This window comes from Onychostruthus taczanowskii, unplaced genomic scaffold (assembly GCF_017590055.1).
Source record: "Onychostruthus taczanowskii isolate IOZ18803 unplaced genomic scaffold, ASM1759005v1 scaffold18, whole genome shotgun sequence".
In the NCBI taxonomy this organism is placed as follows: Eukaryota; Metazoa; Chordata; class Aves; order Passeriformes; family Passeridae; genus Onychostruthus; species Onychostruthus taczanowskii.
This window is the reverse complement of record NW_024499017.1, coordinates 13,330,361-13,351,185: the sequence shown is the minus strand read 5'-3', so window position 1 is coordinate 13,351,185 and position 20,825 is coordinate 13,330,361. Positions and strand designations below refer to the sequence as shown.

General features: G+C 59.5%; 1 protein-coding gene across 1 annotated transcript in view; it reads right to left on the bottom strand.

The window, feature by feature from the left end:
• Nucleotides 1-1,007: 1,007 nt before the first annotated feature.
• The window catches only part of TANGO6 (transport and golgi organization 6 homolog), a 20,105-nt gene continuing 287 nt past the window's right edge, over nucleotides 1,008-20,825 (bottom strand). The window contains exons 2-18 of the mRNA XM_041400884.1: nucleotides 20,670-20,823; nucleotides 20,324-20,440; nucleotides 19,456-19,582; nucleotides 18,626-18,750; nucleotides 18,023-18,185; nucleotides 17,425-17,507; nucleotides 15,755-15,867; nucleotides 14,294-14,470; nucleotides 12,743-12,869; nucleotides 11,898-12,077; nucleotides 8,842-8,976; nucleotides 6,869-7,588; nucleotides 6,630-6,687; nucleotides 5,062-5,214; nucleotides 3,072-3,223; nucleotides 2,022-2,135; nucleotides 1,008-1,339 (exon numbers count right to left, since the gene is read on the bottom strand). Of these exons, the coding sequence (XP_041256818.1) occupies nucleotides 1,163-1,339; nucleotides 2,022-2,135; nucleotides 3,072-3,223; nucleotides 5,062-5,214; nucleotides 6,630-6,687; nucleotides 6,869-7,588; nucleotides 8,842-8,976; nucleotides 11,898-12,077; nucleotides 12,743-12,869; nucleotides 14,294-14,470; nucleotides 15,755-15,867; nucleotides 17,425-17,507; nucleotides 18,023-18,185; nucleotides 18,626-18,750; nucleotides 19,456-19,582; nucleotides 20,324-20,440; nucleotides 20,670-20,823 (2,875 nt within the window). The 3' untranslated portion in view covers nucleotides 1,008-1,162. The remainder of the gene's footprint in view (nucleotides 1,340-2,021; nucleotides 2,136-3,071; nucleotides 3,224-5,061; nucleotides 5,215-6,629; nucleotides 6,688-6,868; nucleotides 7,589-8,841; nucleotides 8,977-11,897; nucleotides 12,078-12,742; nucleotides 12,870-14,293; nucleotides 14,471-15,754; nucleotides 15,868-17,424; nucleotides 17,508-18,022; nucleotides 18,186-18,625; nucleotides 18,751-19,455; nucleotides 19,583-20,323; nucleotides 20,441-20,669; nucleotides 20,824-20,825) is intronic.

Below are 20,825 nucleotides of genomic sequence, written 5' to 3'. Positions count from 1 at the left end.
TCCTGTGCCACCCGTCCCCCCGCGGCATAAGCCACCTGTGTCACCCTGTCCCTGTGGCCAGCGGGTCATCCTGGGGACAGCAGCACCTTGTCCCTGTGCCAGCCTGATGGCAGGGGACAACCAGCTCCTGGAGGGGCCATTCTGAGTCTGTAGGAGGCACGGCCTCGACTCGGGGCTCAATTTCAGCACTTTTGGGCTTCTCAGCCCAGCCGTGTCCTGCTGTGCTGGGAGCCGGGTGTGAGGTAATGCTGGGGCTGGGCCTGGAGACTCCCAGCACCAGGAGCTGGGAAAGGGGATCCCTGCAGCAGGAGCACCCCGGGTGGGGACATGGCCAGGACTCCCAGCCTTGCAGGGAATGGGGGTGCTGGACGCCCCACACTTGGCAGGACACAGGGCAGCTGGGAAATGGGCTCCTGGGGCTGTGCACAGTGGGGCTGGGCTGCCCAGAGCCAGGGGAGCAAGGGGGCCACCAAGCTGGGTCCCTGAGGACTCTGCTTCCCCCACACTGTGGGTGTGCAGCAGCTCCCAGTGCAGGAATGGGGCCCATGGTGCTGCAGCCCTGCCTGGAGGGAGGAGGTGACTCTGATGCTGGGGTATCCCTGAGCACATAGTGGTGAGTGGTGGTCCCAGCCAGGTACCCTGCACAGTCTCTTGGCCGGGGGTCTTGGTGCCACACCAGAGGGGCCCATCCTCAGACCCTGTGCTGAGGGAGCCCCCAGACTCTTCATCATTCTTGTGGTGCGAGTACAGTGCCAAGAAAGGGCCACAGAATTCCAGTCTGGGGGTGCAGGCAGCAGAACTCCCCTCCCTCCTGACTCCCCTTGGGGACAGCCACACATTTGGTGCTGCCCAGCCAGAGGGAGCCTGAAGCACTGGCCCTGCCAGCTGCTTGCTCCTCTCAGGGCTCACCCTGGGGGTGATGCCCACCCCTCCACAGACACAGGGTACATGACCATGATGGCACCCGTGAGCTTTGCGTGGCCCCACAGACATCACGGACACAGCGCTGAGCACGTCTCAGTTTAATCCCACCCCTCGTCCCAGCGAGGCTCCCCTGCCCTCCGACACCGCCAGCGGCATCCTGGAGGGCACGGCCAGCCCTTCCCTGGGGGAGCCACCGGCCCCAGAGAGGAGCAGTTCACTCCCACGGGCTCGGGCCCCACTATGGCAGCACCACGATCTTCTTCTCCAGCGTCTGTGGGGGGAACAGGACCCTCCTCACGGCGGCGTCCAGCTCCTGCAGCGCCAGCTGCGCGTGCAGCAGCGTCGCGGCGTCGCGCTCGGCCGCGGCCACGTGCTTCAGCAGGCGGTACAGGTCCCGCAGCACGTCCCGCAGCACCTGGCACGGCACGGCACGGCACGGCAGCGTCAGCACCGCCCCTCGGCGAGCCCCGGCAGGCGCGGCGGGGCTGCTCCTTCCCCCGCTGCAACCGCGGCCACCGCCGGCCGCAGCCTCGGCCCGCCGTGACTCAGTTTCCCCACAAGCCAGCAGCACATTGTGGTGATCCTTCAGCCCAGGGGCACCGGGGCATGCCGGGATCCCGGCTGTGGGGATTCCCGTGGGGAACTGGCTGTTTCCCCCACGGGAGCTGAGTCCCAACACGCTTGTGACTGGGAACTGCGGAGGGAGGCCACAGTGGTGGAAAAACCGGGCATTTCCAAGTCAAATCAGGGATGAACAACTCCCACAGCTCCCAAGAGTTGGCACTGCCCCCAGCATGGCATGGCAGTGTCCATGGCACAGCCCAGCAGCTCAGAGAGACACCCCCACAAAGCCCCCCTTCCCCAGGATCTGTTGAGGCAACCCTTTAGTAGGGGATGCCCAAACTGGGCATCTCAGTCCCTTGGGACTTTTCCTGGAAGCCATTTGGGAATGAGCCCTGGAAGCCATTTGGGAATGAGCCCTGGAAGCCATTTGGGAATGAGCCCTGCAGCCCCTACAGAGCAAAGGCCCTCCCCAGGGTATGCCCAGGACCCCCTTGGGAGCTCTCTGCCCCAGGGACAAGCAGGGGCTGACCCACCTCAGTGACCTTCTCACTCAGCCCCCGTAGCAGCAGCACCACCACGTGCACAGCGGCTCTTCGCACTTCAGCCTCGGGGTCTGACCGGGCTATGGCCGTCACACAGCAGGTGACCTGTGGGGACAGGGCAGGAGGGCATCACCAGGGACTGAGAGATGCAGGGGATCCCAGCGGAGCAGCCACCGACATGTTGGCAATGTCCCAGGAACGAGGATGGGAGCCCCATGCCCTGCTGGGTGCGGGCTCCGAGCAGCTCCCGGCAGGGCCAGGCGGCACATGGATGCCTCAGGAAGCTGTGGAAGAGTCTGTATGAAAATCAGGCAGAGCCAAAGGAATCCAATTAAACCCCGGCAGTGACAGCCGGGAGAATTAGCAGAGCTCACACCTTCCCAAAATAGCAGCGTGTGGCTCCCTGGCATCACATCAACTGCCGGGATCCACCGGCGCCGAGCGGGAGCTGAGGGGAGCAGCCCGAGTGCCAAATCCAAGATGTCTCACTCCAGGAGCACCGGGGGTGTGGCGGGCGAAGCTCTGGCTCCCACAGGGCACAGACCCATCGCCTCCAGGGCTGCTGGGCTCCTGGGAGTCGGGCTCACCCCACTGGGATCTCCCAGCAGCTCCTGAAGCTGTATCTCACCCACAGCCTGCAGCCGGGGCGGGTGAGGGCCAGCTCCGTGATGCTGATGATGCCGATAATGATAATTAAGATAACGGGAGAGTAACAAGGTGTCATTAAGCGGGAGGTGTCTCTGGCAGGCACCACTTGTGCCCCCAGGTCTCCTCTGGCAATGGCTGCCATGGGTGGAGCAGGCACCTAAAAATCAGGGCTAGAAGGCTAGAACTTCCCCAGTGTTTGCTTCAGGCCCCATAGCTTTCATACTCCTCAATATCAGCAATTGTCACTCATATCCTTTACGGAAATGTCCCGTTTCCATATGGAAATGTTCCATTTCCATGTCCTCAGCAGCCCAAGCATGCTCTAACTAATGCGCTCGTTAAGGAGAGGCCCCACGCTCCCCAGGCAGGGTCAGGGAAGGATGGAGCCCGTACCTCCTGGATGATGGACCCCAGCTGGAAGCCCAGGTGCTGGCAGAGCTCGCCCAGGTTGGAGAGGCTGCTGGCCCGCAGGGCACCGTCGGGATCCCGGGCACCCCGCAGGAAGGCGTGGATCAGCGGCTCCCGGTGCTGGAACACCATGTCCCCTGCGAGGGAGAGCAGAGCTCTGTGTCACCACCCTTCCTGCCAAAGCCCTGGCTCCTTTGGGAACGGATGCGTTGGGCATCTGCTTTGCTACACCGCTGGACAGCTGGATGCAACATCTGGAGTGTGGCTTGTGCCCCTCAGCACACACCCCGTCACTCAGCCCTGCAAACACCAAGTGTGAATCTCAAATTTCGACATCATCCAGACCCAATCCCCTGCCCCAATTAGCACACGGAGGTGCTGTGGAGGTGTGAGCTGCTAATGAGAGCTCACACCCGTGCTCAGCATCCACAACCATCCCGGGTGTGTGGTCATCCCACAGGAGCTGAGCAGCTGTGTGCCCCACGGTGTGGACACACCTCCTTACCAGGCAGGGCCTTGAGGGCTGGAAAGAAAGCTCCAGAAGGCCAGCTGGCCTGTGAGTTCTATGCTTTTCCAGCTCTCTCAAGTTCTGGAAACTCCTTGGACAACGGTGTCCTGCAGGCAGATGGAGGCAGTGGGGTGGATGCCTTGGGATGCCCCAGGGTGTGGAGACAGGAATGATCCTTGTGGGCAGTGGAAGCCCCCATCACCCGGCACGTGGGGGCTCAGGGCTGGGGACTGGCACAGGGTGGGGGAGCACAGGGCAGCACTGTGATGCCAAGGACTCGCTGGGAATGTATCATGCTCTGTGCCTGCATCCCGGGACTTGGAATTCCAGCAGTATGAGCAGTGCAGGGTGATCCCCTCCAAAGCCAGCAGTGCACCAGCCCCTGTGCCAGATGGCTTCTGGCATGCAGAAGGAGCATGCAACATTTCCTTTCCTCTCCTAGACAGGGAAAGCCGCTCCAGTGGGACAGAAAACAGGGCTGGGCACAGGGCAGGAGGGGGGCATGACAGCATCTTGGCAGAGCAGGAGAGCTCAGAGCCACAGAGAGCTGCGCAGCGATCCTGAAGTGCTGGATAAATCCTTGCTCTCAGATGCTGAAGCTTTGCAACAGAAACAACCCGGTGCAATTTGTTCTATAAATACGCCGGCGAGCCGGGACGCGCCGGAGCTGCCGCCCGCGGCAGCGGCACCACGGCGAGCGCGGAGAGCAGGGCAGGATGTGCCACCATCCCTGGGGCAGCTGCCAAGGGCAGCCTGCACCACGCCAGACACTCGGACACTGCCCGGGATGCTCTGGGACTGAGCTGATTGCTGGAGCCCCACTGGACACAGTGGGATGCCCTGAACCCGTCCCAGCAGCGAGGACGGATGGTGGCACAGCCAGGCACTGATGCCACAGCTGGCAGAGCCCAGGGATGCCACTGGTGCCAAGGAACCTGCCAAAGGCCACAGGAGAATCACAGTCCCAGGACCCAGGGGGTCCTGGCCCTTCAGGGGCATCCCCAGCCAAGGCACACAGCTCCCACCCGGTGACCAGGGAGCTCTGCCTGGCTGCCCCAGCACCGTGGACACTGGCTGCCACCTCCCTGGCCATGTACAGCTCCAGCTGAGTGCTCCCGCTGGCCAGGCCTCCTCCACAGAGCCAGACAAGGCATTTTAGGACGTGTCCCAACAGCAGATGCCGGAAAGGCATCATCCAGCTTCTACCTCTGAGCCCGGCATGTCCGGGCGCTTCCCAGCAGTCTCCAAGCCCGGTGCTGCTGAACGAGGGGATGGTGGGCTGCTGGCAGGACCTGCCATCCTGCTCCTGCTGCTGGCAAACCCCAGCCAGCTTCTCTTTGACTTTCAGACCCTTCTCACCTTCTGACAACAAAAGTCCCCTGTGGGCTTTCCCCTGGTAATGGTGAGGCTGAGCAGCGCTGCGGCTGCTGGCAGCGGGCAGTGCCATGCCCACGGCCGTGGACTCACCCAGCGCCCGGGTGACACGCATCAGCACCTCGCCCAGCTTCATCCTGGTGACAGTAGCCATGGTGTCCTCTCTGCCCTGTGCTGGGCACTCGTACTGTGCCAGCAGGACGGGCAGAATCCGCTCTGGATACTCACTGGAGAGCAGGGCAATGCCTGGAGGGGAGAAAAACTGGAAAATCAGTAATTTAGCAGTTGGCAGCAGGTGTCCACTCACTGCTGCTGGGTATGCCCTTTGACCCAGTGAGGACTTGCTGCACTGGGGGCAGCTGAGCACTGCAGCCTGTTCTTGGGCACAGGGTCTGGTCACTGCTCCCAGCTCTTGGCCATCTGCACACGGTGCCAGCTTGTCTCTGTCCCTGCTGGATTTACCTGGCCCAGACTGGGAGCAGGAGCCAGTGTGTGCTACATGGCTGCTGCATCTCCCTGGAGTTGATGAGAGATCAGATCCCAGATGCAGGGATCAGATCCTTCTCCAGCTCCAGTGCCCTGCCCTGAACACACTCCAGCCCCTCAATGACTGTCTTGGATGAGGGGCCCAAAACTGCCCCCAGGACTCCAGGAGCAATATCCAGCACATCAGGAGTACACCACTGCAGTCCGGCTCCATGAAACCCAGCGGTGCCACAAGCGCCGGCTCAGCCCCAGCCCCGCTGCTGTGACAGAGAGCAAGCAGGATATGGGGACCCGTCTGGCACGGCCCCCAGGCCTGTGCTTGGCACGGCACGGCTCGGCACGGCACAGGTGCCGGCTGAGTCAGTGCTGCAAGGAACCGCATCAGGGTTAATCACCGAGCGGCGGCAGCTGCAGCGGCATTAATCACCGGGACGGTTGCAGCCTTTGTGCTCCAGCCGTGGGCAAGGACAGGCCCGTCCCTCTCAAGACCGTACAGGCAGCGGGAAGCACAGCATAAACTCCTTTCCCAGCTGCTGCCAAAGGTTACCAGCCCAACCCAACGTGGGCCAAGGGAATGGCACACATCCCCTCCACGGAACGCAGGGGACCGTGACCGTGCATTGTCACCCAGGACACACACGTCACCCCTGCGGAAGCACCTGCCTGCACATCCCACGGGCAGCCCGGTGCTGCGGGGCTGTGCCGAGCGTGCTGGGGCAAGCACTGACCTGAGGGTTTCCTAGGAAGGGGTGTTGAGTACTCAGGAGCTGCCACCTTGGCAGAGCCCTGAGGGAGCACCAGTGGGTCTCCCATGTCCTGCTCCTCTGCCAGCCTCAGCTGAACAGGCACCTCTGTGGGTGCTGGGGCTGTGCCCACGCTGCACTGGAACTGCAGCCCCGGCCTGAGGCACAGACCTGGCACAGGGATGGTGACCACTCCAAGGAGTAAGAATAACTGGGAGATGAAGTCTCCAGCTTCAGGAACTCGGCATAGAGCCGACATGTGGCCCCAGGCTTGATGGAACACCACAAAGCCACAGTCTGGGAGGGCAGGAGATGCCAAGCCCTCAGCCTGCCCATGGCCCTCCTGCTCTTCACTCCCAGGGTGCAGAGCCTCCACAGCACAAAACCTTCCCTGACAAAAGGCTGGCGCTCGCCCGGACAGGCACTGCTCACCTTGGATGGCTGAGAGGTAGACAAAGGCGTCCTCATGCTGCACATTCTCCAGGAACACCTGGAAGGAAGGAAAGTGCCATCAGCAGCGACCCTGGGCTGGGCCAGCAAGGCCACAGAGCTCCAATTATCGTGACCATTTCCAGGCTGGTGGCCTGTTCAGCGCCAGCTCTGCTGGCAGGGGACACAGCAGGGGACAGGGACCAAGGCAAGGGACAGGGACCACAGCAGGAGCCTGGTACCTGGAGCAGCTTCTCCTGAAGCCGAAGTGCCTCTGGATCCCGCTGGGTGACCAGGCTGGCGAGGCGGCGCAGGGCAGCTGCCCGGCTGGGGGGCTGGGGGTCGTAGGCTGACACCAGCAGCTCCTGGAGCCCAGCCGGGGCCGGGCTGTCGGCACCTGGGGCTGGAGAGGCACCGGGCTCACGGCCCGTGCTCTGCTCCTTGCTCCTCTCCCTGCGAGCCGAGGGGCTGCCGTGACCGTGGTGTGGTGCTGGAGGTCTGGGGGCTGTGCCAGCAGGGCTCCGTGCTGCCGTGCCACCAGGGCTCCGTGCTGCCGTGCCACCAGGGCTCTGTGCTGCCGTGCCACCAGGGCTCTGTGCGGCCGTGCCACCAGGGCTCCGTGCTGCCGTGCCACCAGGGCTCTGTGCTGCTGTGCCACCAGGGCTCTGTGCTGCCGTGCCACCAGGGCTCTGTGTGGCCGTGCCAGCAGGGCTCTGTGCGGCCGTGCCACCAGGGCTCCGTGCTGCCGTGCCACCAGGGCTCCGCGCGGCCGTGCCAGCCGTCCTGCCCAGCACAGCGTCAGCAGCGGTGCCCAGCGTGCCGGGGGAGCAGGCGCCGTGGGTGAGGATGGCGATGCGCAGGTCCGAGGCCAGCTCCTGGGTGAGGGGCTCGGGGTAGGTGCGGGACAGCTCCTCCAGCAGCGGCACCAGCCGCTTCAGCACCGCGAAATCGCTGGATTTCAGCTGGGGAGGAGAGGAGCAGCGCTGGCACCAGCCTAACGAGGGTTCCCTCTCTGGGATGAACCCTCATGGGGGTGAGGAGCCCCAGAGCCCCATCCCCAGGTGGTGAGCCAGCCTCCAGGCACCATGAGCTCCTCTCGGCCCAGTGCCAATCCCAGTGCCAATCCCAGCCCTGGCAGCAGCCACGGGAGAAGTTGGGAAGTACGTGAACCTGAAGAACAGCAGTGTCTGGGTACGGGGACCAAGCCAGGGACATCCCTCCCACCAGCACTGTGCCAGACTTGCCATCAGTCCTGCCTGGAAGGATGCTCCCAGCACAGCAGCCATGACCTGTCTTGAGCTGGAGAAGCTCCTGCTCTGACCTGGATTTAGCTGCTAAAATCTGGGATGTGAGGCCTGAAAAGGGGGGCTTTAGCAGAGATTTTGGATGATTGCATAAAGCCCCTTGCCTGCTGAAACCCAAACAGCTCTGCAGTGCTTCCAAAACCTTTCCCATTCCACTTTCCAAATTATATCACTCCCATTAACGCAAAAGTGGGAGCAGGAACTCGCCTGGGAGGGGCCCATTGCAGCCACAAGTCTCTGGCTTTAACTTCTCTTCAACTACAGTTCTTTTCCCAGTATTAGAAATTTAGCAATAAGAGACAATAAATGATCTCCTTCTGTTAACAGCTGGATCTTCCTTAGGGCAAATCCAGGGATGAAACAATGCCAGCAGCTCAGTGATGGCAACATGTTAATGGATGTGCCATTGCTCCCCATGGCAGCTCCACTGAGTGACACAGAGCTCATATATATATATAGGTATTACAAGGTAACTGAGAGATATAAATAACAACATAAATATGTATAAAATGTAGATATGAAAGTATAAGGGGATTTTCAAGGGTACAGCCCACATGGGAAGTTCACAATGCTCTGCAGCCAGAGTCTGTGACCGTGTGGGGACGCAGAGCGTGCACTGCTGGTATTTAAAGATGCTGTATGTGACTGCACTGCTCTGTCAGGGCCTTTTCAGGAGAGACTATAAATTAGTTAATTGGGTTCTTGGGGGTGCCCTGCTCAGACTGAATCATCGGTCAGCACCCTGGCAGTGCCCCAAGGAAGACAATTATATATCTATATATCTATTTACAGGCTGCGACTGAGCAGGGACCCCGAGCCGGGACACCCAGCTGTGCCACTGCACCCTCGGCTGGGCGTGGCAGTGCCAGCCCCCTGCCCCACACCCCACGCCCCCCGAGGACGCCCCTCACCTGGACGGCCCCGCCGAGCACGGCGGCCACCAGCCCCATGGCCATGGCGAGGGTCTGCGCCTCGGCCGCCGCGCCGGGGCCCCGCGCAGGGTGGGCACAGGCCCGCTGCAGCACGGCCCCCAGGAACTCCTGCACCTGCCAAGGGAACAGCCGTCAGCAGCAGGGACACCCCGGCAGCTCCCCTGCAGCTCCCCTGCAGCTGCCGCGCCCAGCACGGTGTCCCTGTCCCACAGCTCTCCAGCACAATCCCACACAAACGAGTGGAGCTCATCCCACAGTCTCCAGCACAATCCCACACAACTGAGTGTCCCTGTCCCACACAGTCTCCAGCACAATCCCACACAAACGAGTGGAGCCCATTCTACACAGCTCTCCAGCACAATCCCACACAACGGAGTGTCCCTGTCCCCCACAGTCTCCAGCACAGTCCCACACAAACGAGGGGAGCCCATTCTACACAGCTCTCCAGCACAATCCCACACAAATGAGTGTCCCTCTCCCACAGCTCTCCAGCACAATCCCACACAAATGAGTGTCCCTCTCCCCCAGCTCTCCAGCACAATCCCACACAAATGAGTGTCCCTCTCCCCCAGCTCTCCAGCACAATCCCACACAAATGAGTGTCCCTCTCCCCCAGCTCTCCAGCACAATCCCACACAAACGAGTGTCCCTGTCCCACACAGCTCTCCAGCACAGTCCCATAGCGTTTGGACACTGCTCTCGGGAATGCTCAGGGTGGGATTGCTGGGGTGTCTGTGTAGGGCCAGGAGCTGGACTCAATGAGCCCTGTGGGTCCCTTCTAATTCAGACCATCCTGTGATTCTGTAATTCTGTGAAATCCTTCCCATTTTCCTCCTGTTGCTGCTACCCCAACCCCAGTGTGGGCTCAGCCAAGTCACGTCCACAACTGGGACAAGGTGATGGTCAAACTGCTGGGGTCTCTCAGCTGCAGAAGCCCCCGTGGGGCTGGAGGAACAGAGGGGTCTCAGCTCCATCTCTGCCTCCTGCTGACTCCACCATGGGATGGAAGCTGGGACAGTCCCAAAGGGAAGCTCAAGGAGGGTCTGTATGGAATTGCCCCAGGTAAAGGCTTGGAAATCCCCGAGCCAAGGAGCTCCAGCCCCTGTCTACAGCTCTCCACACCAGCCTCCCCCTTATCCTGCACAGCTCACACTCCAGCTGAGCCATTTCCTGTGTTCTCACTTACTTTGGGATTTTTCCCACAATATTTTTATTCTACATGTAACTACCCTGCCTGGTTGGCACTGGCCTTCTCCACACTTGGCACCAACACCTTTGATCCCACAGGCTTCCTAACAGATCCTGAAATTAGGGAGTTGATGTTCTCCATGCCTTATCTTCTCCTGACAAGCCTGGGAAGGGTTTGGATCAGGGTCACTCCTACCTAACAGGTGTGCTGCAACAGAGGAGGAACTATTGTGTTCCTGCTTCAGAAAACAAAGTATGAGGGCAACAAGGTCCTCTTGCACCAAATTCCAAACTTCCACCCCCAGGGCACTGGGTGCAGGCAGCATTTTCTCCTCCGCTGCCAGATTCCTTGAGCACATCCCTTAAGCAAGAAGGGAGGCTGTGGAAAAGGGCTTTGGAAAAGGCTGCATAAAAGGCTCAGGTACCTGCTGGGATAATTATTCCAGAGAAGAAATTACATCAAACAGCAAGTAAAAAAAAAAATTTGAATATTTGCTCTCACAACACAGTGACACACGAGCTGGAGGGGTTGAAGTTATATTTAATATTAAAAAAAAGAAAATTGTGAATAACAGATGATTGTAACTGAGAAAAATTAAAACTTAAAAAAATAATCTAGAAAAAAAAACATTTTAAAGTGGGAGGGGAAAAAAAAGGAAAAATAAAACACTGGGGCACAGTTGTGTCTCAGGCAGGAGGAGAGAATCCTTGGTGCAGTGAGGAAATCAAGTTGACCTTGGTTATGGAGGAGAATACGTAAATAAAATAAATGTGCAGTGGGGGGGGCACAGCAGCTGCTGCTCCTGGGCTCCAGCTTTGGAAGGATGGATCCCACTTGCTCCCACCCCATTAGGGCCCCCCAAAAACCCCAGGGAACCCCGGACTGCAGAACCTGCTCAAAGCCTGTCCCTGTCCCAGCCCGGGGCCTCGCTGAAACACAACCCCAGGCGGGAGGATAATGGATTTTTTGTCTGCATTTCTTTGGTGGTGGGTTTTTATCCCAGACTCCCGGCTGGACCCTGAAACCTGGCAAAGCCCTTCCCCATTTCCCAGCGCGCCCCTCCGGCCCGGCGGGCGGCTGTGATGGGAGGCAGGTGGGGACAAAGCGCCGCTGGCTGTGTCCCCTCTGCCGCCGAGCACACAAAGGCTCCTTTGTCCCGAAGGAAACGTGAGGAAACCTGCCTGAGCCGTGACCGCCCCTGCCCAGGGCAGCACAGGAGCTGGCATGGCTGGGGCACTGGGGGAAAAACAGCAATAAAACACAGGATGGGGAAGTTCAAAGCCACCGGATCTGCAGGGGACCGGCAGGGGATCCACAAGGGACTGCCAGGCTGCTGCAGGGTCCAGCTGCCTTCCTGACCGACCCCATCCAGGGCAGGCTCAGGGGGAAAGATTTTAAATATCCTTTTTGGGACCAAGGGGCACCAGTGGCTTTTGGAATTACAATATTTAATAAATTTGGCACTGCCCATCTATGAATGTAGGAGCACAGTTATGGTGACCAGGCTGCTCTCATTCAACCTGGCCTTGGGTACTTCCATGGATGGCACAGCCACAGCTTCTCTGGGCAACCTGTGCCAGGGCCTCACCACCTTCACAGGGAGGAATTTCTTCACTGTGCCCCTTCTAATCTAACTCTGTCAGGGGAAAGCCATTCCCCTTTGTCCTGTCACCCCAGGCCCTTGTACAAAGTCCCTCTCCAGCTCTCTGGGAGCTCCTTTAAGGACTGGGAGTTTCTCTAAAGGTCACTGTGGACCCTTCTCTTCCCCAGGCTGAGCAATCCCAGCTGCTCCAGCCTCTGCTCCTGGCAGTGCTCAGGCAATCCCCCCAGCTCTGCCACCACCAACCTGCACAATGTCAGTGAACACGGTGTCGGAGACGCCCTCGCACAGCGCAGCCACCAGCTGCAGGACCAGCAGCCTCCTCCCCTGCCTGGCCTGGTACTGCTCCAGCTCCAGCAAACTCCCTCCAGGCTCCACAGCTGGGTTTGGAGCCTCCTCATCCTCCGCAGCCACCTGAGTCAGCTCCTGCCGGGAAGGGAGCGCAGGCACGGCGAGGCAGCGGTCAAACAGCAGGAGCCAGTGCCAGCAATGCCAGCTGACTCCTCACACCACCCTCCACTGCTAGATGAAGGTTTCTGAGAGCTGCCCACAGCTCCTGGGTGTCCCATCCCTATCCTCTGCTGTGACTATGGGCTGGGGCACAGAATCCCAGACCAACCCAGGCCTGGAGGGAACCGCGGGGGGCTCCAAGTGAGATCAAAGGAAGCAGGTATGGGGCCCCTCTTCTAGAGCCAAGGAAGCAACAGGGATTATTCCCAGCCTCCAACACACTTCAGACATGCTCCTCTAGTTAAAACAGCCCAGGGGGAGGATGGGGGTTAACCCCTTCAGGGATAGGGCTGCTCCCACTCCTTGGCTTCCCATGCAGCACACAGGGCTGCTCCAGCACATGCCATATCCCAGGACACACAGGGGGATGATCCCCCTTTTGCTTTCTGCTTGTCCTGCAGGTATGCCCCAACCAGGGGCTGGCTGCCCTCACCTTCAGGCAGTGGATGAAGAAGTCTCCTGCCAGACCACTCTTCTGGCAGTGGGACAGGAGTCAGGGGGATGATCCCCCTTTTGCCTTCTGCTTGTCCAGGGAATCCCTTCCTGCAGGTATGCCCCAACCAGGGGCTGGCTGCCCTCACCTTCAGGCAGTGGATGAAGAAGTCTCCTGCCAGACCACTCTTCTGGCAGTGGGACAGGAGTTCCACCAAGCTCTCCACATGGCACTGCTCCAAGGAGATCTTCTGGTACAGGGCCTCATCTTCATCACTGGAACAAGTCACTGTATCACCCACACAAACACGCCCAGAACCCCCTGATGCCCAGACTCCAGGGCATGGTGAAATCCCAGCCTGCATTTCCCTGGAAGCCTTCCTTCCCAGCACTTCCCAGCAGAGCCTGGAGGCAGCTGAGCCAAATGTTGCCCAGGTCATTTGGGCTCTGCATATTAACTAACCTGCACTCATTAACAGAAACCATGAGCCCAAAACATACGTTTCATCCAGCCCATAAATACCAGGTTTAGTGCTGGGTAAGTTAGGCAGTGGTCAGAGCTGTGGCAGCAGGGGCATGAGCCAGAGCCAGTATGGAACAAGTTTAAAGTAGCCCCAGTCCAAGCAAGGCAGAGCTGCTTCTAATTCTGGCTCTCCAGTACCTAAAGAGAGTTTATAAAAAGGCTGGAGAGGGACTTTGAGCAAGGGCGTGGAGTGACAGGACAAGGGGGAATGGCTTCACTGACCAAAGGTGGGTTAGATGGGATGATGGGAAAGCATCCTTCCCTGTGAGGGTGGGGAGGATGGAGAGGCCCTGGAACAAGCTGCCCAGAGCAGCTGCCCCATCCTTGGAAGTGCCCCAGGCCAGGTTGGACGAGACTTGGAGCAACCTGAGATAGTGGAAGGTGTCCCTGCCCATGGCAGGGGTGGAACAAGATGAGCTTTAAGGTCTTTTCCAACCCAAACCAGCCCATAATTCTACCTCAGGTCAGGAAAAGCTTGAAAAGAAGCCAAACCAAATGTATTTGTGAGGATTTTGCTGCAGGTGTCCCCAGCTCCCAGCACACCCCTGGGCACAGCTGTGCCTCTGCCTGCCCCACAGTGCTGCCCTGGCCCTCCTGCCAGCTCACAGCCCCTCTCTTTAAACCCAGCCTCCTGCTGCTGGACATCCCAGCCTGTGTGGCTGGAGACTAAAGGCTGCAGTTAATTCCCAGCATGGCCAGCTCTGCCTCCACTTAGAGGCCATCTGCCCGCACCAGAGGAGCTCCGGGGCTGCTCTGCGATGCTGGCACTGCCACAGTCTGTGCTGTGACTGTGCCACCTGTGCCCGAGGCACTCCGCTCACTGTGTCACCAGACAGGCTCGGGCTGGAGGCTGGAAGCTGAATTTGGGGGGTGCTGAGATTGGAAATGCACATCCCCCTCCCAGACACTGCGCAGGCAGGCAGGGAGTGCACACCAACGCTCAGATGGAGCATGATGTTTCTTGGGGCTGCAAATCAGAGATCTGCACCCTGTCCGGGGAACCTGGGGGCTGTGTTGGCTCTGTGGGCTGTGTGGAAGTGTCACCTGCCTGAGCTTGAAGGGATGAGACCCTGTGGGATGGCTCTGGCAGCCCCCTGCTTTGTCCAGGCTCTCTGCCAGGGTTTCCCTGGAAAGCCCCGGGTGCCGGGTGTCCCAGGGACTGTCCCACAGCACCCACCTGATGGTTTCCTCCAGGACGATGGCAGCACCGCCCTCGCTGCCCACACGGAGCTGGCACTGTGGGTGTAGGGTGGGCACGTGGCTGCTCAGCCCAGCCAGGCTTTCCAGCACAGCCAGGGACTGCTCCCGCTCTGCCTTCTCCAGGAACCACAGCAGGATGTCCTGGCACGGGGAGCTGTCAAGGAGAAAGGAGCCAGTGGTGACACTGCTCTGCCCACTGCACCTTCCCTGCACAGGTTTTGGGATGAGGGACATGACTGGAGTGCTCTGGAGCAGCCACGGGCTCTCCTTGGGATGCTCCAGCTCCTGGCTCTGGCAGTGAAAGCATTTGTGCCTGTTCCTAAGGGAATCAGCAGCACATCCTGCCCTTCTGGCGCTCCCAGATGGAAGGATTTGGGTTCCTCCACACTTCAGGCTGGCAAGGAAGCACTGTGAACACCCTTGGCACGCCCCGCCTGTGCCTCACGCCGAGGTGACAGGGGCTGGTGGCAGTGCCAAGGGAGAGGAGGAAGGAGATGGGAGCACTGAGGTGGCACGGGGAGCCCTGCCAAGGGAAGAAGCAGGTTAATGAGGTGAAGCAGCCGCACTGGGCCGTGCCAGGGGTCTGGAAATCCGAACACTTCCAGGCAGCTGTGGGCTCAGTCATCCCTGCCAAATTCCTCAGCAAAGGAAGCAGCGACTGCTGGCCCAGCAGCAGCGTGAACTTGGCTCGTCCCACCAACTTGTCACAGCACTCACTGCTCTTTGAAGTGATTAACGAGGCCTTTAATATTAAACAGCACAGGCTGTGTCTACACACACCTTTTAGGGAAAGCCTCCACACGCCAGGATCACTGTGTAACCCCACCAGGAATGCTTTTGCCAGGCTGGTCCTAACTCCAGGGAAAACCTGGGGGGACCAAGGAGAGAGGAGAGCCAGCACCTGGTCACCCCTGAGCCTGCCACGACTGGCACATGTGGTGCTTTCCACTGCACACCAGTCATGGGGAGCTGGGCATGGTGTGGAGGATCAGCTGCCAGGATTGTACCAGAGCAGAGTGATCCCAGATTGGAGAATGATCCTGTACTTCCAAGAGGCAGTGCTTAAACTGTTTTCCCAGTTTTTATGCTATTTGTAGATCCCTCCATCCAGTTTCCAGCATCACTACCTCCATCCATGTACAACCACAATCCCTGCTGCAGGCAGAGCCACCCTGTGCTCCCAAGGGCATGCTCACCTCCACACAGAATATCCTGGCTTCAGGGAAGACAAAAACTAACATGAGAACAGCCTCCTCAGGCACGGGCTGCCAGTGAGGCTGTGTGCCCTGCCCGTGGTCACTGCCTGCCTGGAACAAGAGTGCTTTGGGATGAGAAGATGGATCTCTGCTCCTGCCTGTGCCCTGAGCGTGGCTGCTGGAGGGGGGCAGAGCCCAGCAGATGAAACCCCAGCAGGAGCAGAGTACAAACCCTCCCTTACCGTAAGTATGACACATTCTGCTTGGCGAAGGAATAGAGGGAAAACACCACTCCCAGGACAGGCTGCAAGGATCCCAGCAGCAGGCTCGAGCTGTCATTCCCAACCACATATACCTACAGAGAGAGGGAGGGGAGTCAAGCACCTGCACGGGGCAGAGGGGAGCTCAGAGCACCTCTGTGCACAGGGCAGCTAGCAGGGAGGATGGTGGAGGGCTCTCAGCCTCTTCCTTCAGTCTGCAGGCTGGCTTCCCTGATGATGCCACATTCCCTATTAAAACCCGCCTTCAGCACCATCTTTCTCCAAGAATTTGCTTAACCACAGCAGGGCTCCAAGCTACAGGAAGGTTGCAGGCAGTTATTAGGGAAGTCTGCTGCTTAGGAGTAAGGTCCTGCCTTACCCAGGGATGCAACAGACACCCTGGAATGAGCAAATCTTCACTGAATGACTGTAAATCCCAAACACAGAGATCAGTCACTGGCAGGGCAGTTGGGAAAGTGGGTGCTGAGCTGAGGCACTGGGCTGCTCAGGCTCTGGGGGGACTGCAGAGGCTCTGGGAATGTTGTTGGTGCTCAGGGGGTATGACAAGGGCTTTGGGGATGCTGTAGAGACTCTTGTGGGAGGTTGTAGAGGCTCTTGGGGGGCTATAGGGGCTGGGGGGGTTCCTGAGCCCTGCTCCTCCCCTCCACCTCATCCAGCACCCTCCCAAGAGGCTGAGAAATGGCCCCCACAGGGCCCTGCCCTGCTCCACTGATGCTCACAGACCTGTTTTCACGTGCTAATCCCCAGGGAGCCATTCCTCCTCCCCAGACCCTCGTGTACACAAAGCCTCCCGATGAAGCCCCAAGGACGGTTTCTCACTAAGCATCAAATGACACTTGTTAGGCAAGAAACCCCTCCCCAAACCTGGGGTCCCCTCACTAATCTGGCTGCTGTCAAGCCCCCAGTGCTCTGCCATTAAGGAGGGACCCACCCCAACCCCCCCAGCACTGCTCTGGGAGGGAGCAGCCCTCCAGACCGGTCTCTGCCTGCCAGCCAGTTACAACAGATCGTTACTGGGAAAAGAGACAACAATCCCAGCATTTAAGAGCTTAGCCTGCCTCGGGGCATGCCAAGAAGCAAGTCACCAGCTTCTGAAATTTGAATTCCTGGACTGGAGATGTCCTTCTGGGTTGGAACGTGCAGCAGGAAGCTGCTGGAGCCTGCAGTGGGGCACTGGGGTTACTGGTGGGAATGGCAGGAAACGGAGTTATGAGGGGAGGTGTCACAGGAGAGACCTCCACAAAAAGCCCTCATCCTTCACAGGAAGCACAAGGATGGACCTCACCAATCCCTCAAACGCCAGAACCAAGATCTGTGCTCCAAGGAAAGCTTAGAGCTCCTTACAGTGCCCAAGGGGGCTCCAAGAGGGCTGGAGAGGGACTTTGGACAAGGAGCAGTAACTTCCAAGTGCAGGAGGATGGGTTGAATGGGATCCAGGGGAAGGTATCCTTCCCTGTGAGAGTGGTGAGGGCCTGGCACAGCTCATGTGGAGGCTGGGGTACTCCTGCAGATGAACACCAGACAACTGAGCATGACTGCAGGAGACACTGGGTTTGTGTGGCCCAACACACACTGAACTGCTCACCAGGTCTCAAACCAGCTCTTTTGCTCACCCAAAGCAGACACAGTACCTTGAGCACATCTTCCACACAGCTGCCCAGCTCTGCCTCTGGCACCAGCACGGCCCCTGCTGTCAAATCCTGCAGTGCCAGCTCTGAAAGCAAAGGACAGAGACATGAGCCCCCCAAAACAGCCCGGAGCCCCCAGCAGCAGAACTGCATTCCCTCCACCCAAAAGGACTTCCACAGCTCCCTTCCCTCCCACGGGAACAGACCAGCCCTCATTAGCCGTACTAATTGTGCTGTAGTGCTGTAAACCCCCAAGGAGACATGGAAATCAACACAGACCACAACTCCATGATGGGTGATTCCCCAGAGAGCTGCTGGCCAGTGTGGGGAACCAACAGCTTCCGTCTGGAAGCCCAGAACAAGGATGTCAGACTGGGAGAGGTTCCCAAGGAGCACGGGGCAGAGCCAAAGCGCTCAGCTCCCACGCTGCAGCGACTGCACTCAAGGGTAAATACAGTGCACCCAGACAAACTGACAGGGGCAGCACACAGAGCTGGGCTGCCACACTCCCCAGCCTGGCTGCTGGCCTGAGAAAACTCAGATGGAACGACAAAGACCAGTGAGGAGCAAATCCAGAGCCCTCCCCAGTCCAGGCAGGTACCTGTGGCCTGGCAGCAGCGGCGGAGCGGTGCCAGCAGGGGCTGCAGCAGGTGCCTCTCTGCCAGCTCTGGCTGCTCCCTGGCCATGCTGAGCAGCGTGGTGGTGGCCACACGCTGGAACTGCCGCGCTGCCACTTTGTCCTGCATGTGCAGTAAGTCCAGAATCTGCAAGGAAAAAGAAACAAGGATCAGGTAACCCCTCAGAGGGGACAGCCTGGCACCTCACAGAACCAAGGAGCCACCCATGTGCAGCTTTGCTGGGCAGCTGGCATGACAATGTGTGTGTGGAAGAGCCAGTGTCCTTCCCACACATGCAGGACACCTCTCTGGGCTCAAAGCAGGAGCCTGCACCACTCCCAGAGCCAAAGGCTGGAAGCAAGAGCTACACACAGAGCTCTGTGTAGCACAGTGCCAAGTACCTCATGTGATCAGACATCATCCAGCATTTCAATAAAACATGGAAAATTCAAGAGTAGAAACGTCCTACTGCCAGAAAAACATCTCCTGGCTTGAGCCAGGCCACCCTCAAGCAAAGGAAGAGCCCCAGCACTCTCCAAGCCAAGAGCTGGCTCTGCATTCCCCGGCAGAGGGGACAAGTGACTTACCTGGGGGCACACCTGTCTGTAGTAGTCCTCGAGGGACAGGCACTGCTGGGGGCAGGCAGCCAGGATCTTCCCAACTGCATCACATTTCCTCCAGTCCAGAGCTGCTGCTTCAGCACCAGCACCACCTACAACAGCAGCAGAAATCCCGGGTCAGCTCTGACCCACGGCCAGATCTGGCTAAAGCCAGGTGTTCCTAGCCAAAAACTGGATTTTGAGCTTGTATTGCTCTTTCAGGAGACACCTGAACCTAAGGATAGAGAGGGGGAAATTGCTGTGCAAGAGCTCTGATAATGGAAAGCAACTCCTACAGCCAGGTGGGTGAGCCAAAAGGTGGAGAGAGGTTGTGCTTGGATGGCTGGAGTTGGCCAGACGAGATGTTGGCACTAAAAACTGTGGGATTCAGCTTGTGGAGAGCAACAGCTTCCTTCCCTGGCAGGACATGGAGAGCAGGGGATGGGATGGGTCTCTCTGTCCCTACAGCTCTCACAGCCCAGTGCCCAGCACGGCTCCCACCACACTGGCACTGGGACAGGGCATTTCCCAGGAGTGATCCCACCATGGACACACACAATGTGTGACCCCCATCTAGGCACAAACAGGCTTGGAGCCTTTCAGTGTGGCCATCTAACATACGTGTATCCCAAATTAGAGCAGTTTGGGGGTTCAGCACAGTCAGAGACAATCTGTGCATCACCATGTCACCTCAGCCTGGCACAAGCCAGCCCCTACATCCAGCTCTTGTGGCTCTGCTCTTCTGGGCCTCTCACAGGATGAACTGTCTCAAGACAGCTCTGAATCTGTGATGCTGGGGCCCAGAGCCCCTCACTCACCGTCTGTGCCCTCCAAGACACCCCGAACCACGGCCTGCACCCCGCCTGGCCTCAGCAGCCTCTCGGAGAGCAGGTGCCCGCAGAGCCGCCGCAGCCAGGCCGGGGCTGCCCCGGCACCCGGACACCTCTGCAAGGGAGAAAGGAGCAGCTCAGGAGCCTGTCTGCACACACCTGTGCCAAGCCCCGGAGAAACAGCCCATGCTCTGACAGAGAGCACAGGATAGCACAGGATACAGGCTTTGAGTTGCTGCTTCCTCCAGTGGCACAAAGCAAATCAGGAATTAATGAGAGGTCAGCCCTCAGCTGCTCAGCATGCTGTTGCACCTCTGGAAGTGTCCAAGGCCAGGCTGGACGGGGCTTGGAGCAACCTGGGACAGTGGAAAGTGTCCCCACCCACGACAGGGAGTGGAATGAGATGAACTTTGAGTTCCCTTCCAGGCCAAGCCATTCTAGGCTTCTATGATTCTATCAAGGGCATTATCCCATGGGGACTTTCCTAAAACAACACTTAAGCGATTCCCCATCTCCTCCTCCCCAGGATGCTTTGGAACAGCCCCAAAGAGCAGCAGGTGCTCTGTGTCATGCCCGGAGTGGGAAGGGTGAGGTTTGGAGGAGCAGAAGCTGTGCTTGGCCGGGCACGGCAGATGTGGGTGCCAAGCCAAGGTGGCACGTGCGGCGATGACAGTCCCTGACACACCCACGCTCCCGCACAGCAGGGCTGGAACGACACACGCCCAGCAGCCTCGCCAACGCTCAGGGACTGGTTTTTAAGCTGTAAGAACATTTCCTGAAGAGCAGCATCCCCGGCGTGTGGGAACCACGGGGGTACGGCCGCTGACAGCCCCGTGCCGGGGATGGCCCCGGGTACCTGCTTGGGCTGTCCCTGCAGGACGAGCAGCTCCTGCACCGCCAGCGGCTGGTAAACACGGTCCAGGATGTCCCTCAGGGCTTCCCGGCACTGCGCTCGCTCCGCTTCCGAAACACCCTGCAACAAAACACACCAGGGCTCTGACAACAGCTTGGCTGGGCACCGAAGCCCCGGTCCCGCCGGTGTGCCGGTGCCCCGCAGCCCCGGGTTAGGCTCCGTGCCTCCCGTTCTTTCTCCCACACGGGGCAGGACACGGCAGGGACCGCCTGAGGAGCGGGCTGCGGCTGGGCTGGACACGCACACACCACCGGGGAGCGGGGACACGGCGTGCGAGCGCGGCACGGACCTGGCAGAGCGCGGCGGGGCCGTGCCCCAGCCCGCAGAGCCCGCAGAGCAGCAGACGGAGGTGCCGGGCGAGCAGCGGGGCGCCCAGGGCCGGCAGCCGGGCCAGCTCGACCAGCGCGGCCACGGCGGCGAACAGCCGGGCCCCGCGGGTGCCGGG